This window comes from Nomascus leucogenys, chromosome 14 (genome assembly GCF_006542625.1).
Source record: "Nomascus leucogenys isolate Asia chromosome 14, Asia_NLE_v1, whole genome shotgun sequence".
Lineage (NCBI taxonomy): Eukaryota > Metazoa > Chordata > Mammalia > Primates > Hylobatidae > Nomascus > Nomascus leucogenys.
Genome location: NC_044394.1, coordinates 29,434,439 through 29,451,800, shown reverse-complemented (window position 1 = coordinate 29,451,800; position 17,362 = coordinate 29,434,439). Strand labels below are relative to the sequence as shown.

At 41.3% G+C, this 17,362-nt stretch overlaps 1 protein-coding gene across 1 annotated transcript in view; it reads right to left on the bottom strand.

Annotated features, from left to right (window-relative positions):
- Positions 1–16,281, bottom strand: part of LOC100594271 (RP2 activator of ARL3 GTPase) — a 53,016-nt gene extending 36,735 nt beyond the window's left edge. Inside the window, exon 1 of the mRNA XM_030828007.1 lies at positions 16,026–16,281. Within this exon, the coding sequence (XP_030683867.1) occupies positions 16,026–16,127 (102 nt within the window). The 5' untranslated portion in view covers positions 16,128–16,281. The remainder of the gene's footprint in view (positions 1–16,025) is intronic.
- Between the last annotated feature and the right edge of the window lie 1,081 nt (positions 16,282–17,362).

Below are 17,362 nucleotides of genomic sequence, written 5' to 3'. Positions count from 1 at the left end.
ATAAAACCTATGATCTTAATCAATATATACACCTCCCAGAAGACACATCCCCTCTCTTTGCTATTAAATTGTGTTCTGGGCATGCAAAGCTAAAGGGTAGCCTCTGTGACACTATGGTTTGAATTTTCCCATGACTTAACCCAAGTGACACCTACATCATCATTGCTACTGTCAATATTGTCAGTAGGCTTTTAGCCTATTTGGAATTTATAAAAGTAAAAAATATACTAAGCTTTGTAGAGTACCAGGGTCAAAAATATATTTTTAAATGATTGTTTTAATAAAAGGGGCTATGAAAAATTCAACTCATATCCTATGTATCTAATGATCTTAACCATGACCTTGTTATTTCAGCTTTCTGAAACTTTTTCTTTTTTGATGCTTCATTTTTAAAACTTCTAGTTTCTAAAAAATTCTGAGGCTGGGTGCAGTAGACCTTGCTTTTAATCCCAGCACTTTGGGAGGCCGAGGTGGGAGGATCAGATGAGACCAGGAGTTCGAGACCAGCCTGGCCAACATGGCGAAACCCCGTCTCTATTAAAAATACAAAAATTATCCAGGCGTGGTGGCGCATGTCTGTAATACCAGCTACTCGGGAGGCTGAGGCACAAGAATAGCTTGAGCCTCGGAGGTGGAGGTTGCAGTGAGCTGAGATCGCACCACTGCACTCCAGCTTGGGGGACAGAGTGAGACTCTGTCTCAAAAAATAATAATAATAAAATAAAATTCTTAAATTGGGAATGTACCCAGACTGAAATATATTTCTCTATCCTTTTTCAAATCAATGTATGGTCTCAGTTTTCTAAACCCCAACTGATTTCTGTAATATGCTACAGAAAACAGAAGAACCTGAAGGCACAAGAATCACAATATGTAAATGCAAGCAAATTTGATTCAAGCATTTATTAAGCTACAACACAATTATTCAAATTTGGCCATTTCTATTCTTAGATCTTCCAAACTATAGCTCCTTCCTTCCTTCGCTCTTCCTTCCTTCGCTCCTTCCTTCCTTCCTTCCTTGGTTTCCTTCCTTCCTTCATTCGTTCCTTCCTTCCTCTCTTCCCTCCCTTCCTTCCCTTCCTTCCCTCCCTCCTTTCTCTCTCTCTCTCTTTCTTTTTTTCTTTTGAGATGGTGTCTCGCTCTGTCGCCCAGGCTGGAATGCAATGGCGCAATCTCAGCTCACTGCAAGCTCCACCTCCCGGGTTCAGGACATTCTCCGCCTCAGCCTCCTGAGTAGCTGGGACCACAGGCGCCCAAGGCGCCCACCACCACGCCCGGCTAATTTTGTTTTTGTATTTTCTCGCCCTGTTGCCCAGGCTGGAGTGCAGTGGCATGAACTCGGCTATCTCCTGTCTCAGCCTCCTGAGTAGCTGGGACTACAGGCACCCGCCACCATGCCTGGCTAATTTTTTATATTTTTTAGTAGAGACAGGGTTTCACCATGTTACCCAAGATGGTCTCGATCTCCTGACCTCGTGATCTGCCCACCTCAGCCTCCCAAAATGTTGGGATTACAGGCGTGAGCCACCACGCCTGACCCGTTTTTGTATTTTTAGTACAGATGGGGTTTCACCATGTTAGCCAGGATGGTCTCGATCTCCTGGCCTTGTGATCCACCTGCCTCGGCCTCCCAAAGTGCTGGGATTACAGGTGTGAGCCACCGTGCCTGGCCTGTTTCTTTTTCTTTTTTTTTTTTTTGAGATGGAGTTTCACTCTTGTCACCCAGGCTGGAGTGCAATGGCACGATCTTGGCTCACTGCAACCTCCACCTCCCGGGTTCAAGCGATTCTCCTGCCTCAGCCTCCTGAGTAGCTGGGATTACAGGCGTGTGCAACCATGCCCAGGTAATTTTGTATTTTTAGTAGAGATGGGGTTTCACCATGTTAGCCGGGCTGGTCTTAAACTCCTGACCTTGGATGATCCACCCGCCTTGGCCTCCCAAAGTGCTGGGATTACAGGTGTGAGCCACCAAGCCCGGTCCACATAATCTTTTAAACAGTATGCCTGGAAAATGTCACATTAATTTTTTTTATTTTAACTGACCTATCAAAATATGGTCACTAAAAGCCTATTTTTGTTTCTTCCATGTGACTTTCTTATCTACTTCAACTGTTGTAACTGTTTGTGACTATATAAACTTCATGCAAAACTGTTCATGCACCATAGGCTCCCGTACATACAATATGTAAAAATTTGATTTACAAAGCAAAATTTAATCATCTTAATGATTAGCAAATGAGCTTAAATTGACTTAGTAATTGCACAATAGATACTGTACTTAGCCAGTTTTACATGCTGTACTAGGAGGAACACTGGTCTGCAGTATGAGGCAATAAAAGAAGTACTCGTTTTCCAGTCCCAATTTTGTCCCCTATAAGCGACCTGATCTTGAAAAAGTCACCTTAATTTCTGGATAGTCAGTATTCACTGAACATCCAATATTTGAATACCGAGTATGAGCCAGACATTCTTTTAGGCACTAAAATGAATAGGACCAGCTCTTTCCATAAAAGAAGTAAACATTCATCTAAACTAAACTAAAAACAACTTGACCATGTAATGAGAGATGCTGAGAATATTTTGGAGGGGACAGAGAAGGGACATCTGGGGCGGGGAAGAGAAGTGGGGTGGAAGTTCTGCAAAACGTGAGAATGGTTAGGTAAAAGGGGTAGGAATAAAGGACCCTCCCTTCCCATGCCAGGCAAAAGTAACAGAAGGAACAAAGTAAAATTCTTCAAGGAGTGGGAGGAAAACTGAAAGTAGTTTGGTGTTACACATGCTATCAGAATGCTAGTAGATGAAGCTACAGAGGTAGGCAGAAACCGTATTATATAAAGCTTAGAAGTTATCCACAGACAAGAGGGAACCACAGAAAGATTTAAATAAGCAAAATTTACATGTCAGGATAATTACTCTGATGAGATAAGGACACATGCAACATGGATTGATCGGAGAGACTATTGTAGTCATACAGAAAGGGCTGGAACCAGAGCTGTAGATGGTAGGGAAGAAGAAGATGGGATGAATTTGAGAAATACTGAGGAAAGAGAATCAGCAGACTGGTAATTCAATGGCTGTAGGAGGTAAGGCAGAAGGATGAATCACAGAGGAAAGGCCACGTGAGGACACGGCAAGAAGGCAGCTGTCTGTAAGCCAGGAAGAGAGCCCTCACCAGACACTGAATCTGCTGGCACCTTGATCTTGGACTTCCCAGGCTCCAGAGCTGTGAGAAATAAACTTCTGTTACTTAAGCCACCAGTCTGTGGTATTGTGTTATGGCAGCCTGTTTTAGCCTGCTCAGACTGTAAAAGCCAACCTCTTGCTTGTCATCACCAGACCTGTCCTCTGTGTGAAGGAGAGGGAGGGAGCAAGTGCAAGCTAACTGAATCTTCTTACAAGGACACTAATCCTATCAGATCAGCACTCTACCTTTATGACCTCACTTAACCATAATTATTTCCTTAGAGGCCCCATCTCCAAATACAGCCATGTGTAGGGGGGTAGGGCTTCAACATATGAATTTGACAAACATTCAGTCCATAACAGCTGCCAATGCTGAGGAGTTAAATGTAATTTACTATCCTAAGTATTTTCTCTGGACACTCCAGTTTTCCTAGCTCATAGGGAGAAATTAATCTGATAGCTAAAGATTTTATAGCTAAATAGTTCTGTAGTATAAAATTATTTGGATTGTCAGCACAGTCTTCCAAGGAGAAATTTAAGATTTATGTTGCTGTACTTTCTCAACAATTCCTGAAAGTTTTTCAAAACAAAAAGTAATAGGAGCTAGACACAGTGGCTCACATCTGTAATCCCAGCTACTTGAGTGGGCCAGTGGCCTAGTAAGACTAGGAGTTTGAGACTGACCTGGGTGACACAGTGACACCCCCCCAGCTCTAAAAAAGTTTTTTAAAACTTAGAAGATCATTTGAAGTGAGTTGGTGGAAGGGGGGTAAAAAAAAAAAAACCCTTAGCTGGGCATGGTGGTGTGCACCTGTAGTCCTAGCTACTCAGAAGGCTGAGGCAGGAGGACTGCTTGTGCCTGGGAGTTCAAGGCTGCAGTGAGCCATGATCATGCCACTGCACTCCAGCCTGGGTGACAAAGCAAGACCCTGACACTTAAAAAAAAAAAAAAAAAAGTAATAATAAACAACCAAAACTGAAATCCTTCGTAATTTTGCAGGTTACTAGTTCTGAAATAAAGTGTCTAGAATCACAAACATGGAAAGGTCATGTTTTAAATTATTTTTTCCTAAGAACCATTTATGAAGTGAGTTTAGTTTAGACTGTATTTTTTTTTTCTGACACGGGGTCTCACTCTGTTGCCCAGGTTGGAATGCAGTGGCACACTCACAGCTCACTGCAGCCTCAACCTCCATGGTTCAAGCAATCCTCCCTGCCTCAGTCTCCTGAGTAGCTGGGACTACAAGCGCACACCACCATGCACTAATTTTTGTATTTTCTGTAGAGATGGGGTTTCGCCATGTTGTCCAGGCTGGACTCGAACTCCTGGACTCAAGCGATCCACCCACCTCAGCCTCCCAAAGTGCTGGAATTACAGGCATGCGCCACTGTGTCTGGCCTAGACTATTTCTTACTACAATCCTTAAAAGGTAATGGATATACTTTAAAAAATCAAGGAAAGTGCCGGGCGTGGTGGCTCACGCCTGTAATCCCAGCACATTGGGACGCCGAGGCGGGTGGATCACCTGAGGTCAGGAGTTCGAGACCAGCCTGGCCAATATGGTGAAACCCCGTCTCTACTAAAAATACAAAAGTTAGCTGGGCATGGTGGTGGGCGCCTGTAATCCCAGCTACTTGGGAGGCTGAGGCAGGAGAATCTCTTGAACCCAGGAGGCAGAGGTTGCAGTGAGCCAAGATCGCGCCACTGCACTGCAGCGTGGAAGAGCCAAATTCTGTCTCAAAAAAAAAAAAAAATCAAAGAAAAATTTCAAGAGTTGTAATTCATCTGATCAATTTAATGTCCTACAGCTATTAAACCAAGTTAAGCATTATTTTCCTAACAGAAAACAAAAATGAACATCTTATTATCTTACTAAGCAGCAATACAAATTTTTCATTAAGATTCATCTCCACAGTTAAATTTCCATAATGATAATGTGAGATAAAATAATGGGATTTGTTAATTCCAATGAAAATCCAGTCTGAATAGAAGTAAAAAGATTCAGGAGTATAAGAAGCACTATATATGTACCAGGCACCATACTAAGTGCTCTATAATCATTCACTCAATCCATAAAAACCCCTATAAGGGTTGTGTACTATAATTATCTCCGTTTTATACTTGAGAAAATTGAGGCACACAGAGACTACATAACTTGTCCAAGGACACACTGTGAGTCCATGTATATATATATATATGTATATACACATATATGAGTCCATATATATATGTATATACACATATATATGCGTGTATATATACACACATATATGTATATACACCCATACATATAGTGTGATCGATATAGATATATATATGTAAAGAGAGATATGCCTGTTTATGAACTCTCTATTCCACTGATTTGTGCATCTAGTAAGCAATTCTTTTGTATATGTATGTATGTATGTATATATATATATACACACACACATATATGGTGTACGTGTATATATATATATATATATATATACATACATACATATATATATAGTGCAGTGAGCCGAGATCACGCCACTGTACTCCAGCCTGGCGACAGAGCAAGACTCTGTCTCAGAAAAAGAAAAAAAATTCCTAGATGTGAAACCAAAAACACAATCCACAAAAGAAAAAGTGAGTGGAAATTGGACTTTTACTCAAATTGAAAATGTTTGCTCTTCAAAAGACACACACTCTTAAGAGAAGGCAAGTTATTAACTGGGAAAAAAGTATTTGCAAAACATACATATAACAGGGGACTTGTATCCAGGATATATAAAGAGCTCTGAAAAACTCAATAATAAGAAAACAAATAACCCAATAAAAAAATGGGCAAATGATTTGAATAAATATTTTACCAAAGATATATGGATGGCAAATAAGTACATGAAAAATGCTCAACATTTAGGGAAACACAAGTCATTAGGGAAATGCAAGTTAAACTACAATGAAACATCACTACACACCTATTAGAATGGCTAAACATTTTTTTTAAAGCTAGGCAAGGTGCAGTAGCTCACAGCTGTAATGCCAGCACTTTGGGAGGCCAAGGTGGGACGATCGCTTGAAGCCAGGAGTCTCAGACCAGCCTGAGCAACATAGCGAGACCTTGTCTCTACAAAAAAATAAAAATATTACCCGAGTGTGGTGGCAGACACATGTAGTGCAGTCCTAGCTACTTGGGAGGCTGAAGTGGGAAGATTGCTGGAGCCCAGGCGGTCCAGGCTGCAGTGAGCCATGATCATGCCACTGTACTCCAACCTGGGAGACTGAGCAGACCCTGTCTCTTAAAAACAAATTAACCTGACAATACCAAGCAAGTGATGTGAGGATGCAGAGAAACTGTATCTCTCATATACTGCTAGTAGGCAAAATGGCATAGCCACTTTGAAAAATAGTTTGGCAGTTTCTTTTTTAAATTTTAATTAATTTTTTTTTTTTTTATAGAGACAAAGTCTTGCTCTGTTGCCCACACTGGAGTGCAGTGGTGCAATCAGAGCTCACTGCAGCTTCAAACTCCTGGGCTCAAGCAATCCTGCTGTCTCAGCCTCCCAAGTAGCTGGGACTACAGGCATATGCCACTCTGCCTGGCTATGTTTATCCATTTTGTAGAGGTAGGGTCTCACTAAGTTGCCCAGGCTGGTCTTGAACTCCTGGCCTCAAGTGATCCTTCTGCCTTCACTTCCCAAAGTGCTGCGATTACAGGTGTGAGCCACTGACCTGGCAGTTTTTTGTAAAGTTTAATAAACAATTTCCATATGATCAGCAATCCCACCCATGGGTATTTACCCAAGTGAAATGAAAACTTATGTTCACTCAAAAACCTGTACACAAATATTTATGGTAGCTTTATTCATAATTACCAAAATTGGGAACAACCCAAATGTCCTTTAACTGATGAATGGATAAACAAACTGTGATATATCCATACAACGGAATACCACTCAGCAATTAAAAAGGAACTCCTGGCTGGATGTGGTGGCTCATGCCTATAATTCCAGCACTTCAGGAGGCCAAGGTGGGCGGATCACCTGAGCTCAGGAGTGCAAGACCAGCCTGGGCAATGTGTTGAAACCCCATCTCTACCAAAAAGATACAAAAAATTAGCTGAGTATGGTGGCACTCGCCTGTTGTCTCCACTACTTGGGAGGCTGAGATGGGAGATCACTTGAGCCCCAGAGGCTGAGGCTGCAGTGTGCCGAGACTGTGCCACTGCATTCCAGCCTGGGTGACACAGTGAGACCCCATCTCAAAAAAAAAAAAAAAAAGGAACTCTTGATACATGCAACAACATGGATAAATCTTAAATGCATTATGGTTAAGTGAAAGAAGCCAGATTCAAAAGGTTACGTATTGTATGATTCCATGTATATGACATTCTCAAAAAGACAAAACTATAGGGATAGAAAACTTATCAGGAGCTGGGAGTGGGGCTGACTACAAAGGAGCAAACTGACTATACAAAGGAAGAACTTTTGAAGCGATGGAACCATTTTGTATCTTGATTGGTGATAGCTCCACAACTGTATTTATTTGTCAAAACTCATAGAACCGTACACTTAACAAGGGTAATTTTTACTGTATATAAATTACATTTCAATTAAAATAAATACTTAAAATTTAAACATTGTTAAGTCAGCTTCAGGGTTAGATAGCTATGTAGCTGAGAGGTTATTTCACAAATGAAAACATTAGTGCCACATAATTATAGAACTAATAGTGCTGAAATATAAATTCTTAATCTCAATGACTTTGAAACACAATAAGAAAATGAACAGAACAAATAGTTTCTTCCAATAATAATATAAAACTTATGATCTTAGTCAATATACACACCTCCCAGAAGACAGATCCACTATCTTTGCTATTAAATTGTGTTCTGGGCATGCAAAGCTAAAGGGTAGCCTCTGTGACGCTATGGTTTGAGTTTTCCTGTGACTTAACCCAAGTGACACATTTATTATCATTGCTACTGTCAATATTGTCAGTAGGCTTTTAGCCTATTTGGAATTTATACAAATAAAAAATGTACTAAGCTTTTATGAACAGACACTTCTCAAAAGAAGACATTTATGCAGCCAACAGGTACATGAAAAAATATTCATCATCACTGGCCATCAGAGAAATGCAAATCAAAACCACAGTGAGATACCATCTCACACCAGTTAGAATGGCAATCATTAAAAAGTCAGGAAACAACAGGTGCTGGAGAGGAGGTGGAGAAATAGGAACACTTTTACACTGTTGGTGGGACTGTAAACTAGTTCAACCATTGTGGAAGACAGTGTGGCGATTCCTCAAGGATCTAGAACTAGAAATACCATTTGACCCAGCCATCCCATTACTGGGTATATATCCAAAGGATTATAAATCATGCTGCTATAAAGACACATGCACACATATGTTTATTGCGGCACTATTCACAATAGCAAAGACTTGGAACCAACCCAAATGTCCATCAATGATAGACTGGATTAAGAAAATGTGGCACATATACACCATGGAATACTATGCAGCCATAAAAAAGGATGAGTTCATGTCCTTCGTAGGGACATGGATGAAGCTGGAAACCATCATTCTCCGCAAACTATAGCAAGGACAAAAAACCAAACACCACATGTTCTCACTCATAGGTGGGAATTGAACAATGAGAATACTTGGACACAGGAAGGGGAACATCACACACCGGGGCCTGTCGTGGGGTGGGGGGAGGGGGGAGGGATAGCATTAGGAGATATACCTAATGTAAATGACGAGTTAATGGGTGCAGCACACCAACATGGCACATGTATACATATGTAACAAACCTGCACGTTGTGCACATGTACCCTAGAACTTAAAGTATAATAAAAAAAATTAAAAAAATAAATAAAAAATTTTAAAAAAGTACTAAGCTTTGTAGAGTACCAGGGTCAAAAATATATTTTTAAATGATTGTTTTAATAAAAGGGGCTATGAAAAATTCAACTCATATCCTATGTATCTAATGATCTTAACCACGACCTTGCTATTTCAGCTTTCTGATACCTTTTCTTTTTTGATGCTTCATTCTTAAAACTTCTACTTCTATAAAAAATTCTGAGGCTGGGTGCAGTGTCTCTTGCTTTTAATCCCAGCACTTTGGGAGGCCAAGGTGGGAGGATCAGATGAGACCAGGAGTTCGAGACCAGCCTGGCCAACATGGCAAAAGCCCGTCTCTATTAAAAATACAAAAATTACCCTGTATCTTGAGCTTATATACTGTAAGCTCAAGACCAGTATCTTGAGCTTATATACTATTGATGATTCGAGAAACTGAAGTACTACATTTATATTAGCTTACCATTTTGTGAAATATATAACAACAAAATAGAATTGTGAAATTTTAGTATTGAAAAGATTCCCCATATCATCTAATCTAATCTGAATATATTTTTACATCCTATCACATTCCCTTTGTTCACCAGATTTGCCTGAATGTTTCTAGCAATGCTTACCTCCCCTCATGAGCTGCTCAAAGAATTCAAGAACTGGAAGGGATCGTAGGAAACTGAGGGCTAAAAGCTAAATTACTTTACCAGTGAGGTGTAGTTAGGTGCAGAATACAAATTAAAATTCCAGCCCCATATACTTTTCACTCTCTATGCTTTTTACCTTTATCAAAATTTTATATGGGTGAAGAAACTGAACACTCACACATTGTTGGTGGAAATATAAATGGTGCAGGCACTCTAAAAAACAGTTTAGCAGTTCCTCAAAAAGTTAAACATAGGCCGGTCGTGGTGGCTCATGCCTGTAATCCCAGCACTTTGGGAGGCCAAGGCGGGCAGATCACGCAGTCAGGAGATCGAGAATATCCTGGCTAACATGGTGAAACCCCGCCTCTACTAAAAATACAAAAAATTAGCAGGGTGTGGCGGCGGGCGCCTGTAATCCCAGCTGCTGGGGAGGCTGAGGCAGGAGAATGGCATGAACCCGGGAGGCGGAGCTTGCAGTGAGCTGAGATCACACCACTGCACTCCAGCCTGGGCGACAGAGCGAGACTCCATCTCAAAAAAAAAAAAAAAAAAAAAAAAAAAAAAGTTAAACATAGAATTACCATATGACCCAGCAATTCCAAACCTAGATGTGTACACAAGAGAAATGAAAACATGTCCAGACAAAAACTTGTATACAAATGTTCATAGCACCATTATCCATAATAGACAAAAAGTAGAAACAACCCAAATGTCCATCAGCTGATGAATAGATAAATAAAATGTGGTATATCCATACAATAGAATAAAGTCTTGATACATGTTACGATATGGACAAACTTCAAAAACATGCTAAGTGAAAGATGCCAGTCACAAAAGGCTAGATATTGTGGCTCCAATGAAGTGAAATTTCCAAAATAGGAACACTTATAGAGACAGAAAATAAGTTTGTGGTTTCCAGGGGCTCGGGGAGACGAGAATGGGGAATGACTACTAATGGGTACAGGGTTTCTTTTTCCAGGGATGAAAATGTTCTAAAATTAGACCATGGTGATAAGCCTGTGAACTTACTAAAAAATACTGAATTATATACTTTATTTTTAAACTAATTTTAAATTTTTATGGATATATAATAATAGTAGTATGCATTTATGGGGTACATGTGATATTTTCATACAAGCATACAACAATGTAATGATCAAATATGGGTAACTGGGATATCCATACCTCAAACATTTATCATGTCTTTGTGTTGGGAACATTCCACACTTCCTCTTCTAGCTACTTTGAAACATACAATAAATTATTATCAACAATAGTTGGCTGTGGTGGGTAGTGGGGAGGAGAGGATGAAGAGTGGTTGGTTAATGAGTACAAAAACACAGACGGCTAGGCACGGTGGCTCATGCCTGTAATCCCAGCACATTGAGAGGTCGAGGCAGGCAGACTGCCTGCGGCCAGGAGTTTCGAGACCAGCCTGGCCAACATAGTGAAACCCCATCTCTACTAAAAAATACAAAAACTAGCTGGGTGTGGTGGCACGCGCCTGTAATCCCAGCTACTTGGGAGGCTGAGGTGAGAGAACCACTTGAATCCAGGAGGCGGAGGTTGCAGTGAGCAGAGATCATACCACTGCATTCCAGCCTGGGCAACAGAGTGAGACTCCATCTCAAATATATATATACAGTTAGATAGAATGAATTATATGCTTTAAATGAGTGAATTGTATGGCATATGAATTATATCTCTAAAAAGCTATTTTTAAAATTAATAAACAAAGAACTAGTTATACCCTTTAAAAAACTTTATATAGACGATTTAAAACCTACTGGCAAATTCTTTGACACTCCTCCCATTAAGAAGTCACCTCCTCTTGGAACTGGGTGGGCATTTGTGACTGCCTCAGCATTACTCCTGCCACATCCAAATTAAGTCTAATTAAGTGACTTAAGAATTTACTTAAGAAGCTAGTTAGAAAAAACCATGCAGCTTCTGCCAGTCTCTCTTAGGATGCTTGCCCCTGGAACCCTGCCATCACACTGTAAGGAAGCCAGGGATACATGGAGAGGCCTCAGCTGAGCTCCCAGCCCAAAGCCAGCATCAACTTGCCAGCCAGCTATGTGGTCAAGCCGTCTTGAAAGCTGTCATGGTTGATGCCACATTGAGCAGAGTCAACCCTGCTTAACCTTATGCAAATTAAAGAGTTGTGAACAAAATATCTGCCATTATTTTAAACCATTAAGTTTTAGGGTGGTTTGGTACACAGCAATGGGTGACTAGAATACTTTTCATACTTAAGGCTAAAAACAGTATCTAGCCTCCTCCTACTTAGTGCAGACACTTCTTTCTAGCAGATTACCACCCTAACTGTCTGACAATTTTGACTAACATGGAGATCAGGTCCTCAACAAAGCCACCCCTTCCACTGATGACCAATCCTGGGAATTATGATCTGCCTTATGTTAAAACCACTTCTGTCTTGCCCAACCTCTGGTTTAAGTTCTTTCCTCAGAGGTGACCATTACTGTCTAAACCTCTTCTTCAGGACAGGCCTTTACCTTACTAAACAGTAGAGAAATCTTTAGCATTGTCCTACTATATAGCTGAGGAACCTGAAGTGCACAAATTGGCTGCTTTACCCAAAGTTACACAATAGATACTTGAATTTCTGGTATAAGATTTTTGTTTAGTATTATTTCTATTGAATATGAGACAAATATAACAGACACAACATGTGTTGTCCTTACTCAAACACAATTTTCACACTTAAGCCATAATTGTTTAGAGTTAATCCTCATTTCTATTATCTAGGAGGAAGAGTATGGGCATGAATAACTGGAAGATGAAAACTACTTTTCCGTATCACTCTTCCTCACCTCATGTGTACTTAAATGTTTCCTGTTTTAACTCCAGAAAGCCAGTAAACTCTTTCAGGGCAGGGATAAGTCTTACAATTTTGAGACTTACTTGGTGTTTGAGTACATATATACTGAATAATTAGCCTACCTATGGGTGGCAGCATACAGATAAGGATAAAAACATTTCTTTTGAAATAATTTAAACACAAGTCTTACAATCCAAAAATATTTCTCATCACATCAGTGTAAGAATTGTAATCTTTTTTCTTTTTCAAAGTCAGTAGCAATAGAAAATGAGCTTCTTACACTGTTGACTACAGTATGTCAGTTGCTATGACAATGCTTAGTCCCCAGGCATTCCTTCTAATTGAGACAATTTCTCCCCCCTTCAGTCCCTTAAGACTGACCCAGTTACACAACTCAAACACCAAAACCCAAGGGGTGCCCTTCAATAAAGATACTCTGGGCTGGGAACGGTGGCTCACGCCTGTAATCCCAGCACTTTGGGAGGCTGAGGCAGGTGGATCACCTGAGGTCAGGAGTTCAAGACTACCCTGGCCAACAAGATGAAACCCTGTCTCTACTAAAAACATACAAAAATTAGCCAGGTGTGGTGGTGCACACCTTAATTCCAGCTACTCGGGAGGCTGAGGCTGGAGAATCGCTTGAACCCAGGAGGTGGAGGTTGCAGTGAGCCGAGATCGCGCCACTGCATTCCAGCCTGAGCGATGACAGAGCCAGACTCCATCTCAAAAAGAAAACATCAAAAAAAGATACTCTGATTACACAACCTAAGGAAAAATGTAAATACCCGTTTCCAAGTTGCAAGGAAATTTTTCAGGCAACCCATTTTGTTTTTACATGTAAAAGTCTTACAAGTTGAATGGTAATTGTCTGATATAACTTTAAAACTGTATATGCTATAATCCATAACCACATTCCAGAAGCCTAAACTTTTAATATAAATCATTTCTATTAATATGCATGCATCATATCTCATTTATGTTCTCTGGGCTGTATTTGCATTCTGTTCCTTTTAAGGTACAACTGAAATCTTCTAGGAGCAAGCAAGGCCATGCTCAGTAAATGTATCATTGGACTAATACAGAACATTTGCACACTAGCCCAAATTAACCTCATGGGAGGCAAGGAACTAGGAAAAAATATTTCATTTATTTATTTATTTATTTATTTTGGAAACAGGGTCTCACTCTGTTGCCCAAGCTGGAGGGCAGTGGCCCGATCATGGCTCACTGCAGCCTGTAAGTCCCAGGCTCAGGTGATCCTCCCACCTCAGCCTACTGAGTAGCTGGGACTACAAGTGTGCACCACCATGCCCCACTAATTTTTGTATTTTTAGTAGGAATGAGGTTTCGCCATATTGCCCAGGCTGGTCTGGAACTCCTGGGCTCAAGAGAGCCACCAGTCTTGGCCTCCCAAAGTCCTGGGATTACAGGCATGAGTCACCATGCCTGGCCCTAGAAAAAAATATTTTAAATTGTATAAAATTTAACAAGCTATCATAAATGAGGCACCTTAGAAAGAATTCCTAGTAATTCCAAAAGAAAAAAAAATCTAAAAAGAAAAAGCTATGTTGGGAAATGTGGTATCTGCATTGTCTCAAAATGTAAGCTGGTAATTCTCTTCAACAGTCCAAAAGATTTTAAAACTGGGGATTTTTTCAGAATGCTCATTTGGTTAGAAATTCTCATTTTGATTGGCTGAGTTGATCAAGATTTTAACTTTTATTATACACACACTCAGAAGCATGAGCTTATTTTATATATCCTATAACATCTCTTACATTTCTACAACTACAGAACTTAGTAGTGTTCTCAAAAAAAAAGGTTCTCTGTAAGCTCAAAACAGTTTCCACAATTGAAAGTTTATTACACACTCATTTGTGGGGAAAAAGCTTAGATGTTGGTGTCCAATATTATATTTCTCAATGCATTTACTTAGCCAATGGGCAAAAGAAGAAAAAAAATCACAGGACACACACACTTATCTAAAAGAAGGATTAACATGAGAAATCCTAACTAACCTGAATATTATGTTAATAAACATTAACTGTAAAACAATTTATTGAGAAACGATGAGTCATAGGCAGCCAAGACTACTATAAATAAAAAATAAAGGCATTTTATTTAGCTTAGATTTAGCCTGAGTTCAAAAGAAAAAACTAAAATAAAAATGAAATACACAACTTTCTCTATGGCAGACAATTCAAGCTAAAAGAATATTGTTAGAAAGCCAAAGGCTGAGGAAAATGATATCTTTTAAAAACCGCCCATCAAATAACTTTAAATGGCAGGTGCAATCTTCTTATGAAATAGAAAGCATAGTACTTTCTTCCCCTACATTATAAAATGCTACTATCGAGTATGACTAACAGAGAATAAAGGTACCATGTGACCCAAGAAGGGTGTGTATGAGAAGTGGGGCAGAAAGACGGGGCTGAGAAAAGCTGCAAAAAGCTTTCAATTTCTTAACTCTGACTCTTAGAGACCAGAGCTTACCTGAATACATTCTGCTGGGGATTGGAAATCATGCAGAAAGGTCTGTGATTCCAAAACGTTAATACATTTATTATAAAATAATCTTGGGTAAAGATATGTTGCCTTAAGCAAGGAGTTAACTGTTCATAATACCCATTTGAAAAATCTCTCATTTTGTTTGGGAGAAATAATTGGTAAGTCCATCAAAGTAGTTTAGTAAGCACAAATGGAGAACTATGTAGAAAGAGGAACTATTATGAAATGTATGACCGAGTGTGTTTTGTGTAAGACTAATGGAGGTTTTCAAAGTTTTTTGGTTTCTGGCTACATACAAAAATAAAAATAAGGGCGTTTTCATTCATTTAAACCAGCAGTAAAAATACTGCCTGGTTTATGCCGCTTATTTTCACCTTACAGTCTTAATACACATTCCAAGACTGATGGGATACTCATTATTTCTTTCGGATAACTGGAAGAGGAGGGAGAGTAAAGCTGTACATTAAACAGTCCACTTGGTAATTGAGAAAATTCAGCAGTGAAGTATATCACGAGGCACCAAAGAGATTTGCCGGGGAGGGCAGACAAAAGAGAAAACAGCCACAGAACATTAAGCCCCGGAAGAGATGAGAATCAGTCCCATATACGTAACTCGACGACTGGACAAAACCCCTCTTGACGCTGCCGGTGGGTGAAACGAGGTGATTTGAGATTCAGGGCGTTCTCGGCTCTTTCCCTCTCTCGAATCGATCATCTCCAACAGGAAGTCAGAGCAAGGCAGGGTTTGGAGCCAGAGAAAGCTCCCAGGGGAGTCTGTCTACCATGACAACAAACTCCTAAGGCTCCTTCCGGAGCTCCACAGCCCTCTGGGCGCCCTCTCTAGCGCTGTACTTCACACCCCCGCTCCCCAAAAAAGTCGTGCACCCCGACTTCAGCTATCCGCGTTCAAGAGAGGGCGGCAGCAGTTGGGTCGGCCCCATCAGCGGTCCCGGGCCGTAAGGGACCCTGGCGGAGCGGCTCAGGGAGGCTGAGACGGCGGCTACACGACTTTCATTACCTTCTCGCGCTGATACCAGCTATACTGCTTTGGCCGCTCCTCCTCGTTCTCGGGCCGCGACTCCTTGTCAGCCTTCCGTCTCTTGGAGAAGCAGCAGCCCATGGTCCCAGCCCGCGGAGGTCGTTGGGCATCTCACTAGCTCAGGCACTTCGTAGAGTGTGGCGTGAATCCTGGGAACCCCGGCTTGTAGCTCTCCGGGCATCGCCCCGAGGAGCCGCCCAACAGTCCGCAGCCTTAGTTTGCCCGCCAGGCCCGGCACCCCTTCCCCTTTTTCGTCGCCCTGACGACCCGGCGCAGCCAATGAACGCTCAGCGCCTGTTGAGCCAATCAAAGCCTCTCGAGCAATCCTGCACGGCCTATGAAGAGAGGCCGACGTACCCACACACCAATCCACGCCTGGCTCCTGCGACAGCCCCTGGCGGCGGGGCGGGCCGGCTCTGGCGCAAGCACGGACAACCCCGCCCACAGCTATGGCACGGACCGCCCTCGGCCCCGCCCCTCTTGGGACTTGGTGGGCTCTCTAGCTGGTGGGAGGCCAAGCTCGGCATCCGGGTTTTTTTTGTCCCTGATTCATAAATTTGCAAGTTCAAGGCGCGGGAGAGGTCTCTAGTTGAACATTAGATTTATCTTATGATGAAAGTTGTGAGGGACAGAAATTCCCGCTGACAAAAGAAGACCCTGAAATTTGTATTTCTAAATCCTCTTCTCCCCTCATCACCCTTCCTACCGCCCTCTCATCGCCTGGCCAGGGTCACCCCCTCAAGAATTGTACCCCTTAACCTCCCAATCCTCTTCTGTGCTTGCTTGCTTTGTTTCTTTCTTTCTTTCTTTTTTTCTTTCACAGGGTCTCGCTATGTCACTCAGGCTGCAGTAGCACAATCATAACTCACTGCAACCTTGCAACCTTGACTTCCTGGGCTCAAGCGATCCTCCTGCCTCAGCCTCCCTCCTGAGTAGCTGGAACTACAAGCAAGCACCACCATGCCCACCTATTTTTTTTTTTTTTTTTTTTTACTTTTGTAGAAATGGGGTCTTGCTATGTCACCCAGGCTGGTCTTGAACTCCTGGGCCCAAGCAATCATCCTGCCTCAGCCTCTCAAAGTGCTGGGATTACAGGCAGGACCCACCGCACCCCAGGCTGCTTTTGTGTTTTCTTAAGACTTTCACATATGGCTCTAAAATTGCACAAGTACTTAGTGAAATAGTTAATTGTGTATTGTTTCGCTATTCGAACTGTGACTTTCCTGAGATCAAAAAAGTATAGCTTTCTTTTTTTTTTTTTGATGGAGTTTTTGTTCTTGTCGCCCAGGCTGGAGTGCAGCAGCGCCATCTCGGCT